Below are 24,767 nucleotides of genomic sequence, written 5' to 3'. Positions count from 1 at the left end.
CTACACCAATGCCAGAGGCTACCATGCAGGGAACAGACACCTGAGCAACCCAATGCAGGCCTGGGATTGACTCCTATGCCATGTTTCACATGCCATACAAAGGCTGTGGCACAAGAAGGCTGGTAGGAACATAAGGGTTTGAAATTATCACATGCCAAGATGTTATCAAAATTATACATGAAAAAAAATCAAAAATATTTTTAAAGATTGTTACCGGATGATGCCACCCCATGGCTTTGTGAATGCCAAGACTTGGGAAGCTGACATGGAACATCCACAGCATAGACGGATGTTATATTAACACCACAACAAAATTACGTTTTTAAAAGTTCATTATTCTAAATCATATGATATTATCAACCTTCCCCACTTCACACACTTCCCCACCCCTCTTCCCTTTCGTCAGGTCACTTTGTGTGTGGCCAAATGGGCCCAAAACAAAGAGACACTGCAAGTGGGTTACGTAGAGCTGCGACATATAAAGCAATGGTGTATTCACTCCAACATACAACGGAGAGCAGGATTTAACGAGCTGGGCCTCAGCATGCTCACCATACCGAGGAGACTCCCAATGAGCCTTTGCTGGCCAGGCGACAGTCAGGCAGGGAAGGATTGGTCTTCCTCCATGGCTCCTTGAAACAGACCCTCCACTGTGCTCAGCTGCCATTCTCCATGGGTTTTTTTTTCCCTTTAAGACTTTCTACCTCTCCATGTTGCTATTTTCCCTCTTGAGTCCTTGAGCTACTAACTGAACCTGAATCAACAGTCATTGATGTGTCAGTAATTTCACCTCTCTTATCTTGCATAGCTCTGCAGACTTTCTCACAACTCGGCAATGTCCTCAGCTGGGACCTGCGGTTGGGCCACCTCGCGTGGCCCGGGATCCTCCCAGCATGGACAGCTGAGCCCTGTTACTCCTTAGGTCGCCTGACTTTCTAGAGACGTTCAGGAAAAGGTTTCGGCCATACTTTGCAGCTCTAAACTCATAGCCCATCAAGCCATGACCTGTTCCAACACAGGGGAAGGATCCACTTCTGGCACCTTCTACAGCAGAAATACAAATTCTTTTGCCAAACCTTGACTGCAAAACACGCAGGAACGCTGGTGCCCAAACAACACCCAGTGTTACAGAGCCTCCATACCAGGAAACTCTGTCTAGATGATTTATTGTCAAGTTTGCCTCTTATGATTCACCATCTTTTTCAAATTCGGTGAGGGCTTCATCATACTATGTTCAGCCAAACCAGCACTTGTTTGTTTGTGCTACCCTCTACGGCACAGAGCCAAATCTGATGCTATTTACTGACACGCGTGTGGTCTCTCCAGATCCTCATGACGTTATGACTGTGGCATCTGATTTAGTCAGAAGAGAGTAAGGAAAACATCTCAGCAACAATTTCAAAATAATTCCTCACATGTGATTGACTTCATATGGACAACAACAAATACATACACCAAAGATACACAGTCCTGAAACTCATTTGAGTTACCCACTTGCAAGAAGCAGCAGGATTTTAAATGAACTAGGTATTAGGACAAAACCACATAGTTTTGTTAGTTGGCTTTTTATGTTTAATTCACCACAATATTCTGCTACGGAAGAAGAATTGGTATAAATTCTCAGCAGGTGTTTCACAAATTATATAAAAAATTTAGAGAAGGACGAAGCATCTGATTAAAGGGGTTTTGGTTGATTTGGGATATGGAATTGTTTCTTTATAGCTCTTCAGAAATTCTAAGGTTGAAATAAAAAATAACTATGGCAAGATAACAGGCCTACACAGTAACTCCTGCTCACATATTTAAAATTCCATCAGGTGCTTTACATTTACACATTTACATACGTGGGTGATATTTAGATAAGTTGTGTTACATATTATACAAACATACATATTTCAATTCCATATAGTTGCACCTGTGTTCAGGAGGTCTGTGCTGTGAATTGTGATTAACATCACAGTTAGAAATTTCTGAAGGAAAGTTTCTTGTAACCAGCGAAACAAATGGGCTTAGTGACCATGTCACAATTTTTGTATGACAATTATATGTGGTTTTTTCCTTTTTTTTTTCTCAGGTGTGTAAGGGACCCAACCTGTAGGAACTACTATTCACCAGGCAAGAGGATTGTCCAGTTCAAGTTCAGTGGTCCCATATACCCAAGAGTTTGCCTACAGTGCAAAATATTAGCGTGCAACACATACAATTATTCTTTCCAACGCTACCAGGGCTATAGGACAAGAGGCAAAAGAAGCACAAGTGACGAGGTCATTATTACTATCGTCCCCAAATAACAACAGCCCCAATAACGCTTCTTCTAACCATAACATTATGTTGATCACTTATATACATGATCAGTGTGTTGCACATCTGCTACTAATTTCTAAAAATACCTTATACTAGGGGGTGTAAATCTCAAGGTATTTTAATCTTAACTGTACTCATGTTCCTTAATTTCAGATCTTTTGGATCTATATTCCAGATTTGTAAAACCCTAAACTTCAGTAAATACTCTCAGTGACAAAGACTAATGGGATCAGCTGGCTGATTTTTCTCCTCAAGACTTTGTTTCCCTCTCACAGTTCTTCCAGTTCTCCCCATTGTACCAAATAGCTCAAATACTGAGCAATTAAGGAAGATGAACCTGCCTTACAGATGCACACATCACACTGCTGCTTTCTGAGCTCACGAAGAGACATAAATCAAAGGATAAGCACCCCTTGTAACCAGTAATGTCTCAGCAATTACCTTAAATAGGAACTCAAAGATATTTGGAAAAAATTTTATACCTTAAATAGGAACTCAAAAATATTTGGAAAAAATTTTGTACATGTACTGAGATATAATCTCTGCAATACCTATAAGCTATTATAATCTTTCCCTATATCAGGTTTTATTACTGGAGATTAGAACTATAAAAAATTGTACCTCTAAATTTACTTCATTATAAGCATTTGCTTCATCTTTTTTCTTTCAATAGCTGTTCATATGATATCACTTTGAGCCAAGAAAGTGTTTCTGCACTTTAATGTTAAATTATCCTACTTGGAATGACTTAGTGAAAAAAAAAAATGGAAATTAATAATTTTCAGTTCATAATAGAGAAAAACATCTTGTCAATTGCAGAATTGTACACGAGTGCAGCAGTCATCTCAGGGAAAGAGATCGATTAAATTTTGATAACCTGGTAAACTTGGCCTGACTGTGAAAAGCATCTTTAAGGCCAATACTCAGTTTCCATACGGCAAGTATGTGCAGATTACTCAAACTCATAATGAGATGCCCTGTACTGAGTAAGGATGCCTAGCGTCTATACGCTGTGCCACACAAGAAAACAAAAAAAAAATTCCACTTTTTTCAGCAACTTTTCCTTTTATGCTTCACCCCTTCAAAAAAACGGACTAGAGTCATTCTGAAACTCAGTTTCTCCATGAATAACTTAGCCCGCTCTCAAATGCCAGAATCACGCAGATCTCCCACAAAGACTCCAGATCGAATCTCTTACCTGGTGGTTAAGCCTTGGCATCGGCTGAGCAGGCTCACTGCCAAAGTCCTCATCCTGCAGGACCGTAATGCCCGTCCTGAGCCAGAGTATTTCCTAATCATACTTAGTTCATACAAAACTCCATCACACTCGTAACCGTGCTGCTCTGCTTCTCACTGGTAATGATTTAAAGTGCTTGAAATCACTTTTTCCCTGCTGTTGCACGCCCGCTGCGGGCAGTGAGAGGAAGTGCCTGTAAATAACAGTGTCACAACAGCTGAATCCTTGTTCCTTTGTACTAAAACGCATGCTAATTTGTTCTAAGGATCTGCTACTGTAAAACACCTTCCCTACAGTCATTCTCTTCTCATCTTAAAGGACTTTCACAAAGACTTGCTGATCATTTTCTTTTGAGGTAGGAGAGGAAATTCAAAGCGGGCCGTTAATATTTCGGCATCACCTGATATCTGAGCACATCACACTATCTGAACATGGGCTAAACACACAAGATCTGAAACAGTTTGAACACTCAGATTTGTAGCGCAAGTATGCAGAGCAGCAGCAGCAGCAGCACAGCTTCTTAGAGACTTGTCTGTGCAGACAGAGCTGCCAGCCAGCCTCAAGTGTGAGCATGGGCTCAGCCCTTCAGAAACACCAGGCCACTGCTTAGGGGTCCAGTCCCTTAATATCAACTCCAGCGCAAGAAAATTTCCTAACGATTCATATACAAGTAATTCCAAACAGTTTGACTACCAACCTGTAACCACCAGAGTAAATTACCAGGCTATCATAGCCATAGGCATTTTCTTCTTGGTTCTGATGGACGCAGCATTGATTGGCAGGGCTCCACACACCAGTTCACGCACTAAATGCATACAAAGTGGATGTTAGCATTTGAAAATTCCTTGCAAGTATGTGTGTGAGTTGAAGAAATGAAAGGCTATACAGATTAAATGCAAATTTAGTATTTCCAGAAGCTAAAGGGAATTCAAATGCTGTGCAACATCTGTATACATGTATTCATTGCCTCCATGTTTAAAGGCAGTATAAGTACATTGTCATGAAGAAGAGTTGCATTCAAAATCCTTGAAGTGAGTTAAAAATCAGAGAGAATTGTATTAAAGAAGGCATAAGTCTGAGATTAGAAATATAGGATCATTACAGATGCATATCATATTTCAGTCTGTTTATAAAAGAAAAAAAAAAACGGTTTTGTACAAAAAAAATTGTTTTTATGAAAGTACCTGGATGTGTTTCAAGAAGTTCTGCGTTGCAATTTGACTGTTCTAGTAAACTTGAAAGAACATCTATTTGCACAGCTGTGGGATACCTGCTCTCTGTATTGGAAAGAATCACAGAGCCAGGCTCCTGCGTGAACCCTGGCTGTTCACACACCACGCAGGTATCGCACCGAACCAAGGTCAGGGTAATAGCACATCTGCGGCACTGGCACTATCACAGCCTCTAGAAGCTTTAAAGATTGGGTATCTGCTGCTGCAGTAGGAAATACTCTGGATTTCAAGAGCTTTGGTCCTTATGGAAAGACAGAGAAAGTAGCGTGAATATATTGGAACAGATACTCATCAGACTCCTGCTAGAAGGAATTGAGGCTCTTAGGACCGTGCTTGTTTCCTTACCTTGGGAAGGAAAGGCTGATTCCCTTTTTTTTTGTAGCTCCTACTGTGGGACTAAGAAAGTTTTATCTGCAAAGTGGTTGCAGTGCAATCTTCTTCTTTTAAATCTGTGACTAACATGAATCTGGCCTTGTTCATCCACAAATGTTTCAGCAATAGGAAATTATTACTCATGACAACTCTGTGATGATAGTCGCACTTTACAACCTGAGGAATCCTCAGCAAGGACAGGGAATGATTTGCCCAGTGTAACCTAAAGGGACAGGTGTCAAAATGAAAGTGGGAAAAACCAAGCTCCTGCTGACCAGTGCTAAAAGCAAACTGCTGAATGTGTCTCCCAAGGGAGTCTGGCAATCCCTTCCAGAACATTCCTGCTCATGTCAACATACCCAAACAGACGCTCAATGAAATCAACTGAAAAACGTGCTTTGAACCCACAAGAGCTGACAAAAACAGAGTTAAACTTACTCCATGCGGTACATATTAAAAAAAATGGGCACACCTGTTACTTTCTCATTTATATCTGTTAAAAAGAAACAGTAACAGAGAGATTAAGCCCTCCCTCCATGATACGATGTAATACAAGATGATTATGAAATAGCAGGAGGTATAAAAGTTAGAAAAGCCTAACCTCCCCGGCTGCCATCAAAATGCAGGCGCTCAGACAGTTCCTCCTCCTGCCTCTCTTCGCTGCTCTAGCTCTCGCTGAAGACAACTCAACAGAATCCATGGGTACGGAAACCTAGTCTTTTTTTTCACCTGTGAAATTTTATTAGTTATTGCACAATAGGTACTTTATAGGCAACTGAAGGGAAAAATGTTAAACATATCTCTAAAAGTGCATCTTATTTTAATGTACTGCTGCACAAGAGTAACACCCGAATGTGTCAGCAAGTGTTAAAAATGGTAAACAAAAAAAAAATTTCAATATATGACTCCCTATGGCAAATGTTTAACTTAAGAACTTGATTTTGAAGAGATTTTACTCTGGAATGGAAATTTGCATTTATAAATTAATACTACGTTGGAGTAATAGGAATAAAGTGACTTAATTCGAAAACAGTTGCTTTTTAAGAGATATTTGTTCATTTTTCCTTTGTTCTATCAGAAGCAACGAAGAGTAGTTTGTTGCTCGATTTGGGATCACCATTCTGTATTCAGATCAGCAATTTACCAGATTAATGGTGGGTAGCTACTGTAGGATAACGAAGTATTGCTGCAGAGCTGCTCTAGTGGTGCCTGGCTACAGAGCAGTGCAGGGCGATGCAAAGGGAGGGTAGGGCTGACCTTGTAATGCTTTTACAATTGGGAGGTTTCGTATGCGATGAGAAAGGTCTCTCCTAAACCTTTCTTTTCCCTCTGGAGTTCATCAGAAAGCCTGACCTTTTTATCTGGGACTGCAGACACTGTATAGGAAAGTCTTCCTTCTGTTTTAGACCATTATTTTTAGATTAATATTAAAGTAGAAAGGAGATCTTATGCTCAAACTAGATTATAAACTTTCTCTAAAGTTTCCTATACAATGACCATTACTGCAACTACTTTATAACTTATGAGCATTAAGTGATGTCAGTGATGTCAACCATGGTTGGTTTGTGGTTTTTTTCATAAGAGAACCGGGTTGAGTCCAGCTAGCCCTGCATCCTGAACCCAGAAACAGTCAAGAGAGGATGCTCAGGCAAGAATATGGATACAAGTCTGCATAATGCTTCCCCAGAACACTCTCCCAGTCACCAGCAAATGGGGTTCAGAACTTCCAAAACAGAGGAAATGCTATCTTTGTGTTTAATAGTTACCAAAGGCTTTTTCTTTCACAGATTTGACCTGGTTTATGTTTTACTTTTACGACCCACATCACCCTGCAGCAAAGATCCACGTGCAAAGAGCCAGTTCCTTTTGTTTGTTTCAAAACCACAACTTACTGGTTTCTTTCCAAGCCACTGAGTTACCGCATTGGAAGAGATTATCTCATATTAACCCTCTCCATGAATTTATACTCCTCTAGTACCTCCTTTCCCCCCTAGTTGTCCCCTTTCCAACCTGAAATGCTTCAGTCCCTTTACTTATTCCTTGTCTGGAAGCTATTCTAAACTTTTGATCACTTTCATTGCCATTCTCCGAAGCTTCTCCTGTACAGCAGTACCCTTTTAGAGATGGAGGATCAGAACTGCATGCAGCAGTAAATATACAGTAATCCTACACACAGTCCTTTAGAAGCTCAAATCTGAAAAGCCTTTTTGATTCCCTGGGCGTAGGTTCCCAAATGCTTTTAAGTCAACAGCTGAACCTCAGAACTGGATTCAATGATCTTTAGGAACTCAGTGTAGGGGGAAGACTGGAGGCTTGAAGTGCCTGTGGTGACAAGCCTTGCTGAAGAGAGCTGCTGACATATCCTGTATCGCTTGGCATTTCCAGCTTTGCCATTGGCTTCATCTGTGATACGTGTTCCCCTAACTCCTCTATTCTCTGCTACTAGGAAAATGAGGATAAAAAGTATTTTCTAATATTCTTTTACTATTTGATACTTCAGGTTTCATAAACTGCAGCAATATAAATGAAAACAAAAAATAGTCCTACATTTTGCATGTCTGTTCCATGATGGACGGTGCCAGAGTCTTTGCACAGGGAAGAATGAAACATTATTGCAGGAGAAAACTTGAGAAAGATCCTTGCAAGCTGTTTGTTGTTGTTGCTGTTCTTCAGCAGGTGTACCTCGCTGTGGTGCTTCGTTTCATGAGCTCAACAAAGCATTAAGGATTGAACTAAATGCAAACGCAAACTGCGTCTGGCAAATTCAGAGGAATGCAAATCAAACAATTAGGCTCATTTTCTCCTATTTTAAGTAAGTATTTCCTCCGAATGCTTTTGTACTGTTTCATTCCATTAGAATACAGCACAGAAAAATATTGCCTCCAAATATTTCTCTGTATTGAATCTGTGTTGTGGACTCCAATGAATCATAGAATCATAGAATGGTTTGGGCTGGAAGGGACCTTAAAGATGATCTAGTTCCAACCCCCCTGCCATGGCCAGGGACACCTTCCACTAGACCAGGTTGCTCAAAGCCCCATCCAACCTGGCCTTGAACACTGCCAGGGAGGGGGCATCCACATGCTCTCTGGGCAACCTCCTCCAGTGCCTCACCACCCTCACAGGGAAGAACTTCTTCCTTACATCTCGTCTAAATCTACCCTCTTTCAGGTTAAAGCCATTACCCCTCGCCCTATCACTACATGCCCTTGTAAAAAGTCCCTCTCCAGCTTTCTTGCAGGCCCCCTTTAGGTACTGGAAGGCTGCTAGAAGGGCTCCCTGGAGCCTTCTCTTCTCCAGGCTGAACAACCCCAACTCTCTCAGCCTGTCCCCATAGGAGAGGTGCTCCAGCCCTCTGATCATCTTTGTGGCCCTCCTCCGGACCCGCTCCAACAGGTCCATGTCCTTCTTATGCTGGGGGCCCCAGAGCTGAAGGCAGGACTCCAGGTGGGGTCTCACGAGAGTGGAGTAGAGGGGGAGAATCACCTCCCTCGACCTGCTGGCCACGCTTCTTTTGATGCAGCCCAGGATAAGGTTGGCTTATCTGGGCTGCAGGCGCACATTGCCGGGTCATGTTGAGCTTCTCGTCAACCAACACCCCCAAGCCCTCCTCCTCAGGGCTGTTCTCAATCCATTCTCCGCCCAGCCTGTATTTGTGCTTGGGATTGCCCCGACCCAGGTGCAGGACCTTGCACTTGGCCTTGTTGAACTTCATGAGGTTCGCACGGGCCCACCTCTCAAGCCTGTCCAGGTCCCTCTGGACGGCATCCCTTCCCTCCAGAGTGTCGACCGCACCACCCAGCTTGGTGTCGTTGGCACACTCGCTGAGGGTGCGCTCAATCCCACTGTCCATGTCACCAACAAAGATGTTAAACAGCGCCGGTCCCAATACCAACCCCTGAGGAATGCCACTCATCTGTGTATCTATCTATGAGCCTGTATATCTATCAGTGAGCTTAGGTAGTTCTGTGTTTTTTTCAATAGATTTGCTCCTTCTTCAAGCTGTGAAACAGAAAGTATTAAAGTTTACGATGGTCTCTCAACTAATTCGCCTCTTCTTGGACAAGTATGTAACGACACTGATGCAGTCCCAGTACTTCAATCATCTTCAGACAGTGCAACTTTTGTCATAACAACAAACTCCGTGGCTTTCACACGAAACTTCTTTGTCTTCTATTACTTCTTTTCACCAGAAACAAGTAAGTCATTAAATACCATTTGAATTGCATCATTAAAAGAAACTTTCCCATTAGGGGAAAGCTTAGGACTGCAATTAGAGACTATTAACAGAATCTTTAATTAGTCTCATTCAGTTCTTCAGGCCTTAGAGTATGGTGTGGGGGAAAATCAGTGAAAGGAAAGACACAGCAAAACAACACTGCACTTGCAGAGTGCCTAAAAAGTTAAATTTTACTCTGAAAAATGATTGCAAAGGCGGCATTATGGGACTCTGCTTTTACTTACAGGCTTCTACTAAATTTACTCAGTTCGCAAATATTATAGCGTTTACCCCGGAAGAGAATATGACCATCTAGTCAGAAGTCCTGCCAAGTACAGGTCACAGAAGTCAGTAAGGGTTTTCATTCAACAAGCTCCTTACTTTTTTTCCTTAAAAGGTAAGAATAGCTTGGACAAAATCAGTCTTACCTTGCGACCAGTTCCTTTGCTTCTGCTGATCTGACTGGCATGGTATTAAGCTCTTAAAAGCTTCAATTTTACAGAGTAGTTACCACATCCTAGAGTTACCACATCCTAGTTTATGCTGCTCCAGTGTTTAGCTTTGCTGCTGAAAAATTGTGCCCTATTTCTAGTCTACATTTGTCTTCAAGGTTTCCACTGACTTGATTTTATTTTGCCTTTGTCTATCAAGTAAAATCTCTCTCAAACTTGCACACTTTGCACTTGCCTATAGATCATGACCAAGGCCTCATAGATTTCTCTAATATAAAGTCTCTCAGGGTTTCTTTTGGTTGGTGTAGCATCTTCATTACCTGTTTTTCAAGATGGCACCTAATTTACCCGAAATGTAGATGTAACTAAATTGCTCACAGTATCAAAGCTAACTCAACTACAGCCATCTCAGATGTCATTACACTGTGCCTCACAGATATACCATAGTGACAACAGGCTTCATTTTGTAACATCCACCTGACCTGAAATTCTCTACATAAGTTCTATCTTTAGTACCTTTAATCATTTCCAAAGGAATGGAATCCTAAAGAAACAATCCTGCTAGTTATGTAACTTTAGATCTTTAATTTATTTTTTGTGGCTCATTATGTATACTATCATGTTACCAATATATCTATGCTTCTTTTCAGAAGTTGAAAATTGTGGGGGACAATTAAGTGGTCCCAATGGGACATTTACCAGCCCCAACTACCCAGCATCTTACCCTGAATTTACATACTGTGTCTGGCACATACAAACAGAAAAAAACTCGAAGATAGAATTACAGTTCCAGGATTTTTTGTGAGTAAATGCTCTATTAGTCTTTTTTCATTCTGTTTAAACACAGGAATCAGAAGTGCTTTCAAACTTTTAGAACATCTATACATTTTTAAAACGTGCTTTGCTGACTCTCATGTAAAAAACTGCAATGTGTTCCACATCACTATACATTACACTATAGCTACTGTAATGCCAGTCAGTGAAACGCAGAAAGCATTTCAGTTTACTAGGCATGAGGTGTAGGTCCATTTTAAGCTAGCCTGAATGATCTGAATTTAAATCCATCGGTATAAATAAAGCTTTTGCTACATAAGGAACACGTTTAAAACCATCATGTGCACCGTACTTGCAATTTAGAACTGAGGGTCAAAAGAAGAATAAAGCAAATATTGCCCAAAGTACATCTTCCTCAGTATTGCTGGCCGATGGGCAAAGAAGATAGCATAGCACTGGCTTAAGTACTTCCAAGTATAAATGCTAATGGATGCATTGGCATAAGGAAACCACACTGGCATGGACTTTCCTGATCCATATTGCTCTTTATCAGGGTTGGTCACCCATATGTAGTGGACTGGTAGCCTTTTTTTGGCTTTCCCTGCATCAGTTGACACTGTGCATGGACGAAAGTCTCAAGACCAAGGGAATTCAAAGGGCAGTATCTTCAAGAACATTTCTTGAGACACTCAGACTGCAGAATGCTGTATAAGAAATCAGTATGAAATGTATAGGATTCTATAGGAAATCATTACCTTGACCACTGCCCTCTGAGATGATGAACTCTGCACAGCGTGGTGTATGTTCTCACCAGTCCTGGCCAGGGTCCATCTGCCGATTCAGGAGCAGAGATGTTGTTCTGGAGGTATCCACCCACCACAGTACAGCTGGTGCTTTTCATCAAGGGCAGCAAGCACCAAGGTAAGCTCTCATGCAGGTTCATAAAAAGGGCAAGAGCCTTCCTCTGGTGACATCAACGGGTTTCAGAGACCTGCATAAGCCAACCCTACACTTTAAAAGCTCTTTATTTTAAGATACAGGATTATTTTAATATATATATATAAAAATATATGTATTTGAAGATGTGGTTATTTTTAGTAAATAAGTAGCAATCAGTATATGCAGTATCAGAGCTATAAAAACATAGCTGATCCAGCTTCTGCTGAGAGCTATAGCAAAATGTTTATTTCAATGGGAGCAGAATCACACTCTTATTAAGCATTTCTTCCCTTTGAGGGTTTTCCATGCTTTATTTGGTGTTAATAATGTCTATTTATGTGTTCTTTTATTCTCCATTCTTTTATTTCAGCCGACTGGAACTCAAAAGACACTTTATCTGCACTGGATCCTCTATCCAGTATGAGCAATGTTCTCTATACTCAGATTTCCCTGTAATTATTTTTTCTCTGTCTATAGCCTGGAACTGGACCAGAACTGCCAATTTGACTTCACAGCAGTCTACGATGGCCTCACCACTAACACTGGCTTAATAGGAAAAGTATGTGGTCGTGCTCAGCCCAGATTTGAATCTTCTTCAAATGTTATGACAGTTGTGTTGTCTACAGACTATGCCAACTCCTACAGAGGATTTTCTGCTCAGTATACCAGTATTCCGCTGCCAGGTCCTGTGGAGCCCAACAGTAAGTACACTTGCTACATGAATAGGATGCTGTTTCTTTATTCTCACATATGATTCTTCCCTTCCCTTATAAATATTGAAAGGAACTGATAGTTGATACTGAGGATTTAAGCCTTTTTATTGATAGTCATTAACCCTCTTTACATACAAAAATCCCACATTAGTCTCACCTATAGAGTGTAAGTTATTACTGACCCATCTGCGAAACAAACTCTGTTCTTTCACTTTTTGGTCCTTTTTCTGGCCAGCACCACCGAAAATCTGTTTTTCCTTCTTTTGGACAAAGCAGGCATTGTTACCATCCTAGAGATATTAAGATAAACTTTTTTTGACTGGTTAGTTCAAACATTTTTGTTCCCCAAGATACTCAGGAAAATGGTCTACACTGGTTAGTCCAACAGGGTTTAGGTGTGTTGCAATTTCCTTTCCCCCAGAGCTGGACCATTTTCCTTACTGGTTCCATATGTTCACATGCCCATCTTCTCATTAACTGAGGTGGACAGCGAGCCTCTAAAGCCTTGCTGTCCGCTGTAAATCAATTTCCTCACCCACCATCCTGCACTAGCACTTTGATTCCTTTTCCCAGAATTGGGAGATCCCATTCCAGAATGAAAGGGAAATTCATTCTGTGTTACTGGGTTTAAAATTAAACTTTCAGCATGAGTTTTACATGGTTTTGCTTATCTAACATTTTTGAAGTCCAGCATGAAATTTTGTTCTGACTTTTGCATGATCTCAAATGCGCACAAGCCGTTTCAGACTGACAAATCAAGAACCATGCAACAGGTTCAAGGATCTAGACCAAGTGAGAAATGATCGCCGCAGTTTGTAGTAACGTGTTTTTTGGTTTTTTTTTTTTAAATTTCTCTTTCAATTGCAGCATTACTTACGTGCACTTCAGATCGCATGGAAATTGTTCTGAGCAAGTCTTATCTGACCTCCCTTGGTTATAATGAAACTAACCTGCAGCTGAATGATCCATCTTGCAGTCCAGTTGTAACAGATTCAGTGATCTTTTCCTTCCCATTAGCCAGCTGTGGAACAACTAAAAAGGTAAAGGGGGAAAAAAGTTAAGAGAATACACTAACGATAGCTTATGAATGATAAGAGCTTGTAAAAGCAGTTTGTGAATAAGCTGATTTACTCTCACTTAGCTCATCCCGTTGCGTGTTTCCCATCTTGAAGCAGAAAGAACGTTTTTCCTCTTTAAGAACCTGATCATCAATGACCCTTTCAAAGGAAGTCCAGGAGAATCCACACAAATTAACCCCAAATGTTCATTCCCTCTCCAACCCAGGTTATCAGAAGTAGTACAACGTTAGGGACGTAACTTAAACATCCTCTGCAAGTGACACGGCTGGCACTTATCCTGGAGTCACAAAGAAAGGGGAAAAACCCTAAGATGTGAAGATTCCCAAGAGCTAGTTCATAGCATTGTTTTGATAAGGGTGACTGAAGTGTAGCTTTGGTACTTTTCGCACTCCATGCACTATTCCTTAACCTTTTTGCTGCACGGGTTGGTTCAGTGTTTTGAAAAAACAGGAGGGGGGTTGATAATGGTTTTTTGGTTGCAACCTGTTTCACATTTCAAAGGTATCTTGAGCCTCTGATAAGCATAGCTGGGCGGCTTTGTAACTTTAGTACAATTGCTTTCAACGGCACTGCTCATATAATCACAACTGAGCACTTCATACGATTCCTTTTACAGGATGAAGGTCAGAGCATCACTTACACCAACATCGTAACTCTCTCTGCTACTGGCACCATTATCACCCGTCAAAAGACCATAAAGATTATTGCAAAATGCAAAATGGAAAACAATTCAACCTTAGAAGTCATGTACATAACAAAAAATAATATAATCCAAAACACAACCGCTGTGGGAAGATACAACGTTAGCATGTCATTCTATGATTCGGATTCATTCTCCACGCCTGTACATCAGTTCCCATATTATGTAGACTTGAACCAAACTCTTTTTGCTCAAGTCAGTCTTCATTCCACTGACCCAAATCTTTTGGTGTTTGTTGATACCTGTATAGCATCTCCACAACCTGATTTTGGATCGCCAACGTATGACTTAATCAGAAGCGGGTAAGACTCTAAATTAATTTTACTACCATCTCCTAACATGTGAGGCAATAGAATCTAAATGTCAACCATTGTTCTTTTATTTTTGCCTGTCTTCCATTTACCTTCTTCAGTAGACTGTGGTTGGAAGCTGTATTTCATAGAAATTTAAAAGCATTACATAAACAGAGCTAGGAAAAACAAGCACCACATTGCACTGGGGAGAGGAAAAAAGCACATTATTGTATGCCCATATGTAACAATAATGCCCTAGTTAAATGCTGTGGTTACAGTTAAAAGTAGTTAGCAAGAATGAGTATTTTATGTGGACTGCTTTAACAGCTCTGTAAATTCTGTTGCAGCTGCAATAAAGATGACACTGTGGTAACCTACCCACCACTTGAACACTACGGAAGATTCAAATTTAACGCCTTCAGGTTCCTGCACAGCTTTGCATCAGTTTACCTCCAGTGTGATATTTTAATTTGTGACAGCAAAAACGCAAACTCTCGCTGTACCGAAGGCTGTCTCTCCAGGCAAAAAAGAGCTATTTCTTCATACACTTGGAAAACTAATACCGTAGTAGGTCCCATCCGCCTGAAGAGAGATCTCAGGTCTGCTGATTACTCAGGTAAGAGGAATACATAAATTAGGAACCTGATTAAGCTCTTCCTTGGTGTAAATCTGTTACCTTCGATCCACTAATGAAGTAAGTGAATTACACTAGTTCAAAAATAACGTTGCATCAGAGCAACGGGTTCAATGAAGTTTGTGTTTTGCGAGATCACAGAAGTACTTTTCAAACCGACAGACTGATGGCCTTTTGGATTAAGGCGGGCTCTTTGAAGTAGAAAAAGCAGCACTCACTCCTAGTTACAAAATAGTGTATGCAGAATCTGACTATGTATTCAGAAAAAGTTATGAAAGAGAAGATTTCAATTTTCTTATGTGACTTTTTTTTGATAAGGCATACATAGGGACCAGGGCTCATTTCTCAAAAGCCACAGACTACCTAAAGAGCACATTCCAAATCATAGTCAGGCTTTGTTACAACCTGTGTATCTTCTAACAGTCCACTAAATTTCACTCAGTTTTATTTGTCGGTACTACAGAAAAGCTATGCCAGATGATAAACATAGAGGACTTATTCCATGCTAGGTTAAATCCTCACACTGTATGTATTGCCTATTAGAACAAAAATACGAAGAGGACAGCCACTGGAGCAGAAATCAAAAGCACCATGCTTTTAAATTAGAGCCGCAAAGCTGTCTGTAAGACAACTAAGCTTTAGTGCCCCAATCTGACATACTCTTTAGTACAACTTGCAGTCTGCTCTACAGTGGTCTAGATGAGTATTGAGAGCTAATGTAGAACAGACTGCAAAATATGGAAAAAGCTATTTTAAAGGGCTTGTATTGTAACTCCCACTACACTCATTGTTCTAACTTTCACCGAGCACAAAGCTTCACCTGAGAAAAGCACATTCTGCCACATGCTTTCAGGTCTCTGATCTAAGAGGTACTTAGCATTAATCAGGCTCCTAATAGTAATAAACATTTTCTTCCTTTTTTAAACAATTATTAACCTCTCTGAACTCTAGCAGCATTTTAAACATGTTCCTGTTTATTTCAACAGTGAAAGATTTTGCATCCATATGCTAGAAACTGGACACATGTATAATGTGAAAAGGATTAGAGTTGCAAATAGATAACACTCAAAGTATTACAAAACATAGATTAATTCTCATAGTATCTTTCACAATTTATAGAAAAATCATGAGTTTTACCAAGGACCAGCTAGTAAACCATTAGAAGGGACAGGGTCAGAACCACGAGTTTCTTTTTTGCCCAGCTTTGCCTCAGCAATGTCTCCCATCTACCTGGTTCTAAAGATAACAACAGCACTGCTTGGGAGAAACCTGGCTGCAGCGATACCAAAGAATTTGTTAACATCATGATGCTCTTCTGCACGATTGTTTTATTACAAATTTTTACAACTCTTCAGTACTACAGATTCAGAATTTGCAATCTGTGTGGGTCAACTCCTCAGAACCAAAACATCGGAAAAAATGCTTATTTAATTTCCATTGAAATGAGATGGTATTCAAAGCTTTAAACATCTCACTTTATTTTTCTCTACACAGAATCCCTCACTAAAGCAGATGCTGAAGAAACCCCGAACCTGCAACAATACAGCTTGTACACTCTTTCATTTCTGGTTTTAATTTCAAATATTATCATTGTGGTAGCTGTGATACTGAAATATCACAAACGCCAAGCAGGATACGGCTACCAAAAAATCCAGAGCTCATATTAACTACTTCAGGATATTCTGAATTTGTGTCAACTTCTATTCAGATTTGTCGCCCAAAGAGGGATGAGGGGAAAAAACCCAAACCAACCAATAATCAATAAACTAACAGCCTTGGAACACAACAATGCTTGGAAACATATTTCAACCTTTTCTGTCATTAAAAAAAACCTCTCAACCTAATACTCTATCTTAAATCACTGATTTGAAAAAGAATGTAAGTGTCTACCTCAGGGTGTTTCTTCAAAAGCATCTAAAAACTAACTTTACAGGTGTAGTGTGACTTGTAAAGTACAAGATAATTTAGGTCCTTTTTTCTTCAAAAAAAAAAAGTCTCTTTTTATCTTTTTGAATCACTTTGAAACTGCACCTGGCATGAGTTAAGCTGAGGGACAACTACGAGATGTCTGTTCAAAGCAAATTATTCTCTCTTCAAAAATCTACTCCTGTGGGTTGCCACCATCAAGATCTGACAGTCTTCAAAAGACATCAGTTTTCCTGGAGAAGAAGAAAATATTAATAGACTAGATAAAGATACTGGATTGTACGGGTCTACGCTGCTTGTTGAGTCAACACTAGCTTTCCCATCAATAGCTTTTGCTCAATGCATTTTAAGACACCGAATACAACCAGTGTCTGTGCACCCAACTTAGGAGTTTACCATTAAGTCCCTATACAGTCCAAGTTAAATGGTGCACCCCAGAATTCAAAGAGCAATAAACAGAATGAAGTATGAAGCTTGACCTTCCACAAAAGAGGGACTTCAAGTCACATTTCTACCTCCCCAAATGACAGCAGAACTGATCCAAAAAGGTTGAAGTAAATACGATGCACTAAGGCTACTTCTCTGGCCTAAGGTTGGTGAAACGCAGCAGATTCTACCTACCCCAGCACGTTCTATCTGGCAACGAAGCCCCCTTGACAGAAACCACAAATGAAGTACTTGTATTTATCCGTGTTTCATTATCCTGAGAAATGCAAGTCTGCTAAGTATACATTCATTTCAGTTGTTCTCGCATGGCTCAATTAATTTAGGAGGGAAAAAGTATAATGACAGTCTTGTTTTAGACATCACTTAAGGAGCCTAGATTCCTAGCTTAGGTGCCTGTACAGCCAGCAAGGCTTTCAAAGAACCCAGGCTGGGGTTCAAGTTAGCCTGTCTCTCTAAACCTGACTCCTTAAACAGTTTAAGTTAGGCAATGCCAGTACTACCCTTCCTCTTATAGATGAAGTAATAAACATCTTCAACAGGAGTGTCATTAAAATAAACCAAAAGCACAAAGACACTACGTTCCGTTCTACTGGTAACACATTACACATCAAAAAAATCAAGACAACAAAAAGTGAACTGATTACATGTAGGTAAAAAGATAAGCTGTAACTCAGTTTATTTAGAGTACTTCTCCATTGTTCAAATTGAAACTGGGAAACTGTTTCATACAGCTTTTAGCAATGCTCTTTAAATAAATAAGCCACAAAGGGCATACAAAATTCTTATATTTGGGAAAAAACACACATTTTTAAGATCTTTCATAAAACTAACAACTGTGTACAATAGTGGATAGAATTACAGTAACAAAATGCAAGTCAACGACACTGAGGTTCTTTACAGTTACAACTCCATAAATACTAAGCTTTGTAAAGTATAATTGCCCTTAAAAGTACTTACGTTGAAGTCCTATATCTATATACATCTATCTCTCTCCATTAGAGAACCCTTCGTTAGAATTATAGTGCACTTGTGAAATTTTGTTTGGCTTTGAGTTCTGAACCAAGTCCATCAAGAGAACCATTTTATTATCTATATGTGTCTGAAGAGCCTGGATTTGGCGATCAATATAGTCCATTAGTTTTTTCTCCATCAGATCCATATTTTTTGAGATGATCTTTTCCAAATAGGAGCAAATAGGCTGTTGTTCTACTCTGTAAAAAGAGCAAATATAAGAATAAGTATAACCTATTTCTTAATGACAAGGGGCATGAGAGAGATCTGGGCACTTGAACTTCTTTTAAATGTAAAATCTCATTTATTAGACAATAAACTTGGGAAGGTATTAGGTTTTTAGCACAAGTAAAATGCCTTGCCTGCCTGCCACATTTTAAATCTCAAAAATTTTTTATAAACATGCTAGGGTATACAGTCGTCATCTTTCAACCTTATTTTTTCAAAGGCTCAATTATGCATTAGACAGCTTAGTTATGTGTAACAAAATCCACACAAATCAACAGTATACACAGAGTTCAAATTCTGTCAGTATGGCAGACTTTATTCTTCTCAGTTGAAGTGTTTCAAGAGTTATACAAACCATGCAACTCTTTATTTTTGCATCTGCATTCTTTAAAAATAGTGCACTTTCCCAGGAGCTGGAGATATTCAGGCTCTATTAGAACCCCGATTCCTACATCTCACCATTTCCACTATCGTTCCTCAGGTATCAAACTGGGTGCTCTACTACTATGACGTTTGCACTGTAAATGCTGACAAATGAGGAGGGACAGGAAAGATCGGTGGGACGAGATACACTAAGTAGAGCAGAAAAGATCATGGCACATAGTGTGAAAAAAGGAAGAGATTAAGAATTTAGGAGGTAGAAGTAGTGAAAACGAAAATGTAATAACAGACGAGAAAGACAAACTAAATGTATATGAAATTGCAGAAAGACTATACTTTTTTTGAAATCATAAAAGTTAAAATGGAGGCAAAAGACACAAAGAGTTTAGTAACAACAGATGATGTTGTGACTTCTTCCGAAAAAACTCCTATATTCAAGCGGCTCATCTGAAAAAATAATTGCAATCATGTTCATCGCCACACAGCCTTCAAAACCACATATTTTACGATTCACTATTGCTGTTAATGAGAATAAAATGCTTACATTATGGATTTTATTTTTTAAATTTGTCAATAAATAGTCAAACTACTACTTTAACAAGTGTACCAAACTCAACTTACCCAACACACTGAATGCCTTCCTCTTTAGTCACTGCGTTTTTACCAAAATGCCTATTGCCGTCTTTTAGCCGAAGATGATTTACCTGACTACATAAGTTTTGAAGAAAAGGAAGCAGCACCTGTGCATTAGCTACATTTGGGGTTTCGCTCGCTTGTTCCTGCATATGCAAAGATCCCATGACTTTAAAATCATTTCTGAGGTCAACTGTGTTTTGCTGGGTAGTAAGTCTTTCAGAATCAAAAGTATTCCCTCCTTCAGGTACTTGTGCATTCAGATCATGACTTATTTTTATGTCTTTATATACTGTTTCACTTGTTAAATGATTTTTAACAGGCAAGGGTTCACTGGCTGATTGATCTAGTGATGTCTGAATAGCTGCACTGCGCAATCCATCTATTGCGTGGTCACCTCCAAAGTTTGAATTTTTCCCAAAGATCCAATTAAGTTTGTCTCCAAGAGGTAAACTGTTCTGATGGGAAGAAAAACAATACAATTAATAATTAAGCATTAAAATATACTGGAAATTATACAATAACAACAATAAATACTTTATAACTCAGCATTCTACTAGTGTGATGTAAAGATTTTAAAAGTAGTTCTGAATTATATTCTTAGGAAAAAGCACAGGAAAAGATTTTCCCTGTACATATTATGTGTTAATTATCTTGTCAGTCTCTAAGTAACAAAACAGTTTTACTGACTCCATTTTTACCATGGTATGTCCCCAAGACTGAACATTATTAACATCAGATGGATTCAGGATTCTGTTGAAATAGCCTACTTTGCAGGATTAGGATCTAAATCAAATAAATGCTCTGTAAGAGCACGTTCCCTTTAGTTGAAGGTGACATGCTTTTAATAACCATAAAGGAGACAAACCAGTCCATCTACCTACACCCCAAACATTACAGGGAACATGCCCACCATCCTTGACAAGCAGTGACAATGGAAACGAACAAAAGGAGAGCATGGTGGCAGCGAAGTTTAAAATTATGATGATGATACAGAGTTCTTAACTCTGGACTTGGCGTATGCACAGTGATTCCTGAGTACACAATCTTTATTCACTGTACTCATTTAAGGGTGGCAAGAAATGGCAGAAAGTGTGGGTTAAAAAAAAAAAATCAAAAATCTTTTTCACCAAATCAGTTTAGAACATGCTTAACTGTTACAGAAGGTAAGGTCGCAGATCAGTACTATTTATGTTTATCGAAAAGCACCGTGACTTACTTTTTGCTGACATCGGACCATGTCCATGAGTTGCTGAGCACCTGGAGACAACTTAGATCCCATAGATTCCATTATAGTTTGCACTCTGGCTAGATCTATGCTCGAGCCTAGTGAAGGAAAATCAGTTGCTAGTTTTGCAGACACTGTTTTCACTTGTACAATTATTTTACTGATGAGTACTCTTTGTTTCTCACCAATGGAGAGCAGCTATTTCAAGAAGGAAAAAAAATAATTTGGTTAGGAAAAAAATAGTTTCATGTTTTCTTTGTATGTATGGGACAATGCATTATTCCTTCTGTCTTGGGAAAAACAATACTGAACTCTTTTCCAGGGAAATTAAGCCAATTTCTCCTTGCTGTTACTCTTTGGAAAATTCTGACTGGAACAGAGGTGCCTGCATGACCCAGAGATAAATCAGGCCTTGATCTTCTAAGCACTTAAGAGCAGTGGCCATACAGATTTTCATAAGGTTATTTAACCGCATCAGAGTTAACAGTTCTAATTACATAGCAACTGTTGATTATCTGCAGTTTTATCTGGTTTACGAAGTTTTTTTCCTCTAAGACTATATTATCTCTCTCATATAAATATTAAGTCTTCATAAAAAGAAAATGGTGACACAAATTTAAAAGAACTCTGCTATCAAGACAAAGTACTATTTAACAGATTTAAGTGATTACATGAAGTGTATAAAAACAGTAATTTGACTAAGAGCAATGCAATTTAGTCAATTCAGTGATTAAAAGACAAAGAAAAATAAAACAATTCTGTTCAGCTCCCTACCTTAATTCTACAGGAGGCTGCAGGGCATTCGAACTTAAGGTACTTTTTGTATAAAGTAACCTTTTCAGTTTCACTAGAAAAATAAAATAAATGAGCACAACATCACTATATAAAGTATTTTTTTCTTTAGTAGAAATACTCTATATCAGTAAATATTTAGATAAGAAACAATACTAACTGGAACATGTTTCTAATGTGGTATAGCAGTTTTAATGCTTATATGCAACTTGTATTGAAGCTTATTGGATAGGTATGTAAAAAAAGATTTGTATGCATATGTACATTATCTACCAGAAAAGCTTTTCAGGTTCAATACATTATTCACACATCTTCCCTAAGGCTCTGAGTTGGCTGGTTTTATTTAGCTAATTAAGCAGCATATGTGCCACGTAACGACTTAAAAGAGAAGACATTGCTTTAATTCCCCTTGCAAAGCATGGAAGGAAGTATTGAAGGGGAAAACAAGTCCTTTTTTTTATTTTCTCTCATGTTCTTAAAAGTGTGAGATGACTATGTATCAAAGAAACGAGATCTTTTGGTAAAGATCAGCTAAGAGATGTGCTGAAGAGTCGAGCAGATCTGTTGTCCAGAAAGATTAAACAATACAGAAAAGCTGCACCTGTCCTAACTCCTTCTGTAGTCTTACACCACAGAATTTCAGAGTAGCATTTTATAACTTATTGAATTAAACGTTTCACTAATTACAAAAGAACAAAAATGTAACTAGCATAACTGCAGCCTTATATCTTTATCGAAGAGGCAGCATTTGTGCAAGGCACCAGTAACTGTGAGGAGTACACCAGGGTTATCCCAGGCGACTGCAGTGCCTATGCCCATTCACCAGTTTTGCACTGACCTTCAAGACAGACCAAACTGGGTGGCTGTCGTGGTGCAGACATCAGGTCTTTACTAGTAGGAGCACCTCACAGATACACAGACAGAGAACGCCGTTGCCAGTAAGAGTGCCAGACGGTGTTAGGGACCCAGGAGCAAACCCCTCCGACACCCGCCGCGGGGCGACGTCCGCCTCCCGCTCCAGGCACCCCCCGGTACCCGCGAGGGCCGCGGCCACCGGCCGCCACTCACCCCGGAGACCGGGCAGCGCCCAGGCTCTCGCCGCGGCCGGTCCCGCAGTACTCCTCGCCCACGTACACCTCCATGTTCCGGGCCTCGCTGAGGATACCGACGGAGACCAACTCCCCGGCGCCGGCAGGCCGGCACTCCAGGTGCAGCACGCAGGGCGCCTCGCTCCCGCCGCCCGTCCGCCTCTCCACGACGACCGCCTCGGTGCTGCGGGGGGAAGCGCCACGGCCGCGTTGCCCCGCCAGGCCCGCTCCCGCCCCGCCGCCCGCTCTCCTCCCGCCCAGCCCGGCCCCCCCTCACGCCGCCCGCTTGGCCGCAGCCGCCTGAGGAGAGCCAGCGGGGCGGGGCGGCGCGGCCCCCAGGGGTGGCGGAGGGTCCCCTCCGTCGTCGTCGCCCTCACCTGGCCTCGCCGCCGCCCGCGTCCCGCCGCAGGCAGAGTGCCCGGGCCAGGCCGTCCGGCGGCGCGCAGGGCCAGGAGCACCCCGCCGTCACACAGCACGGCTCCCGCGGGCCACCGGACGGGTCGGCCGCCGCCGCCGCGCAGCCGCTCGCCATCGCAAGGCCGCGGGCGGAACCGAGCGGCGACTGCGGCTGAGGCAGCGTCACCCGCGGCCGCCGGGCGGAAGGCGCCTGCACAAGGCGGCGCAGAGGGAGCTCTGCGCATGCGCGGTTGGGGCGGCGCCGCCGTGGTGTGGCGGGAAGCCATCGTGAGGTACCAGCAGCGTCCCGGGCCTGCGGCGGGAATGGGTCGGTGCGCTCTGGGGCCGCAGGCGGGTGTCCCCCTCCCCTGCCCGGAGCCTGCCTTCCAGGAGCAGCGGGCTCTGCCCCACCTCGGCCCTCAGGGGTGGCGGCGGGTGCGGGTTGAGGAGATCCCCTCGCCGACCCTACGTCCCGCCTCCCGCCCGCCCACGGGGAGCAAAGGGTGACAGGGAGCGGAGCGCCTCGCGTTTGAAATAACACCCACAGCGTGGGCAAGCGCCAGTATTAGTCCTTTTTCTAATAAAATAAAGCTCTCCCGGAGAGATGGAAAAGCCTTAAAAGCATGTCAGTGCTACGGAACTTGATAAAATAGCAAAATTTGGAGCAACGGAATTCTCTCTTCCAAGTTGCATGCTAATAGTGTACCACATAGGAGAGAGACTATAAATAAAAGATTGGGTTCATTTAATTTTCAGTAGGATCCCAGCTTCTGGAGTCGGGGAAACCTGCTCCTGATGCTGCGGTACAGACATAAACCCAGGGAACGCGGATATCGAGTTCGTCCACTTGGTGCTCGGCTGAGGAACGTTGATTAGGTCTGTGAAAATAGGAAGATGGACTTAAACAGGCTTTGTACGAGCTAATATTACAAATGTGGTTGGCACGTGTGCTTTTTTTCACTGAAGCCATTGTTTTATGTGATTTACCAGCAATGGAAAAATGGATTTGCCCTGTTTTAATTAATGAATCGATTAAAATTAATTAAAGTAAATGTTTTAGCATTAAAACTGTGTTGTCTCAGTCTCCTTTTTGAGTTTCTAAATGTGCTTGATACTTCTGAAATGCGTTGCAAATTCATCCAGTTTTAGAAGCGTTTATTTTCTGCTTTTGGTGACAACATGGTTGCATGATGCCTCGGAAGATTATTCTGATCCTGGAAGAGCTATGAGCTGCACAAACTTACAGACTTTTGGTGAGGAGAATTATCTTTAACATAGAAGGGACTGGGTAAAATCTCTCTTTTGGGGATTTACATGTGTTTGTGGGATTTCCATGTGTTCATATGCATTGCATTTTTGATATTTTTAAAGTAAAGATGAAAAATGGAAAACAACAAGCTGAAATGTCAAAGAGTAGATTGTTTTATACCGGAGTTTTTTACTGAGCTGACAATAGCCACTATAAACATCCTAAACATTGTATCCATTGGTAGCAATATTTTATGTTTCTGATCTCATATTATCTCACTGTGGTATCAAAGTCCTTTAGAATAAAGTTTAATCCTGGCATGGGCTGGTACTCTTTCTCCAATCAGCATTTAAGAATGTGCTGCTTTTTATTTGCGTTAAGCTGTCTAACCAGTTTTTTTGCAAGCCTAATGGATTAAATTTTACTTCCCGTTTCCTTAG

The 24,767-nt window shown here is 40.9% G+C and overlaps 2 protein-coding genes across 3 annotated transcripts in view; one reads left to right on the top strand and one right to left on the bottom strand.

The window, feature by feature from the left end:
- The window catches only part of CUZD1 (CUB and zona pellucida like domains 1), a 35,617-nt gene extending 19,002 nt beyond the window's left edge, over positions 1-16,615 (top strand). The window contains exons 10-17 of the mRNA XM_050899084.1: positions 7,781-7,957; positions 9,130-9,344; positions 10,467-10,617; positions 12,007-12,230; positions 13,110-13,282; positions 13,938-14,323; positions 14,662-14,930; positions 16,443-16,615. Of these exons, the coding sequence (XP_050755041.1) occupies positions 7,781-7,957; positions 9,130-9,344; positions 10,467-10,617; positions 12,007-12,230; positions 13,110-13,282; positions 13,938-14,323; positions 14,662-14,930; positions 16,443-16,615 (1,768 nt within the window). The remainder of the gene's footprint in view (positions 1-7,780; positions 7,958-9,129; positions 9,345-10,466; positions 10,618-12,006; positions 12,231-13,109; positions 13,283-13,937; positions 14,324-14,661; positions 14,931-16,442) is intronic.
- C6H10orf88 (chromosome 6 C10orf88 homolog) lies at positions 12,430-23,214 on the bottom strand. Of its 2 annotated transcripts, XR_007766603.1 has the most exons (8): positions 23,060-23,214; positions 22,663-22,866; positions 21,577-21,649; positions 20,794-21,000; positions 19,563-20,032; positions 18,279-18,532; positions 13,193-13,274; positions 12,430-12,532 (listed from the first exon to the last, which is right to left on the bottom strand). XR_007766603.1 is itself a non-coding variant. In XM_050898543.1 (6 exons), exons 1-6 carry the CDS (start codon positions 23,212-23,214, stop codon positions 18,304-18,306), a joined length of 1,338 nt encoding a protein of 445 aa, XP_050754500.1. In that variant the 3' UTR covers positions 17,897-18,303. The 2 variants fall into 2 exon arrangements, 1 of the variants encoding a protein (XP_050754500.1); XM_050898543.1 differs by lacking the exons at positions 12,430-12,532; positions 13,193-13,274 and having other exon boundaries at positions 17,897-18,532.
- Between the last annotated feature and the right edge of the window lie 1,553 nt (positions 23,215-24,767).

This window comes from Gymnogyps californianus, chromosome 6, assembly GCF_018139145.2.
Source record: "Gymnogyps californianus isolate 813 chromosome 6, ASM1813914v2, whole genome shotgun sequence".
Lineage (NCBI taxonomy): Eukaryota > Metazoa > Chordata > Aves > Accipitriformes > Cathartidae > Gymnogyps > Gymnogyps californianus.
Note: the sequence above shows the minus strand (reverse complement) of the source record. Positions and strands in the feature narration are given on the sequence as shown.

Coding starts and splice junctions, on each gene's coding strand:
- C6H10orf88 (XM_050898543.1), bottom strand. CDS start 23,214: ATGGCGAGCGGCTGCGCGGCGGCGGCGGCCGACCCGTCCGGTGGCCCG. Junction 21,650..22,662: donor GGCGCTGCCCGGTCTCCGGG/GTGAGTGGCGGC, acceptor TTATTTTTCTAG/TGAAACTGAAAAGGTTACTT. Junction 21,001..21,576: donor CAGCCTCCTGTAGAATTAAG/GTAGGGAGCTGA, acceptor TTCTTGAAATAG/CTGCTCTCCATTGGTGAGAA.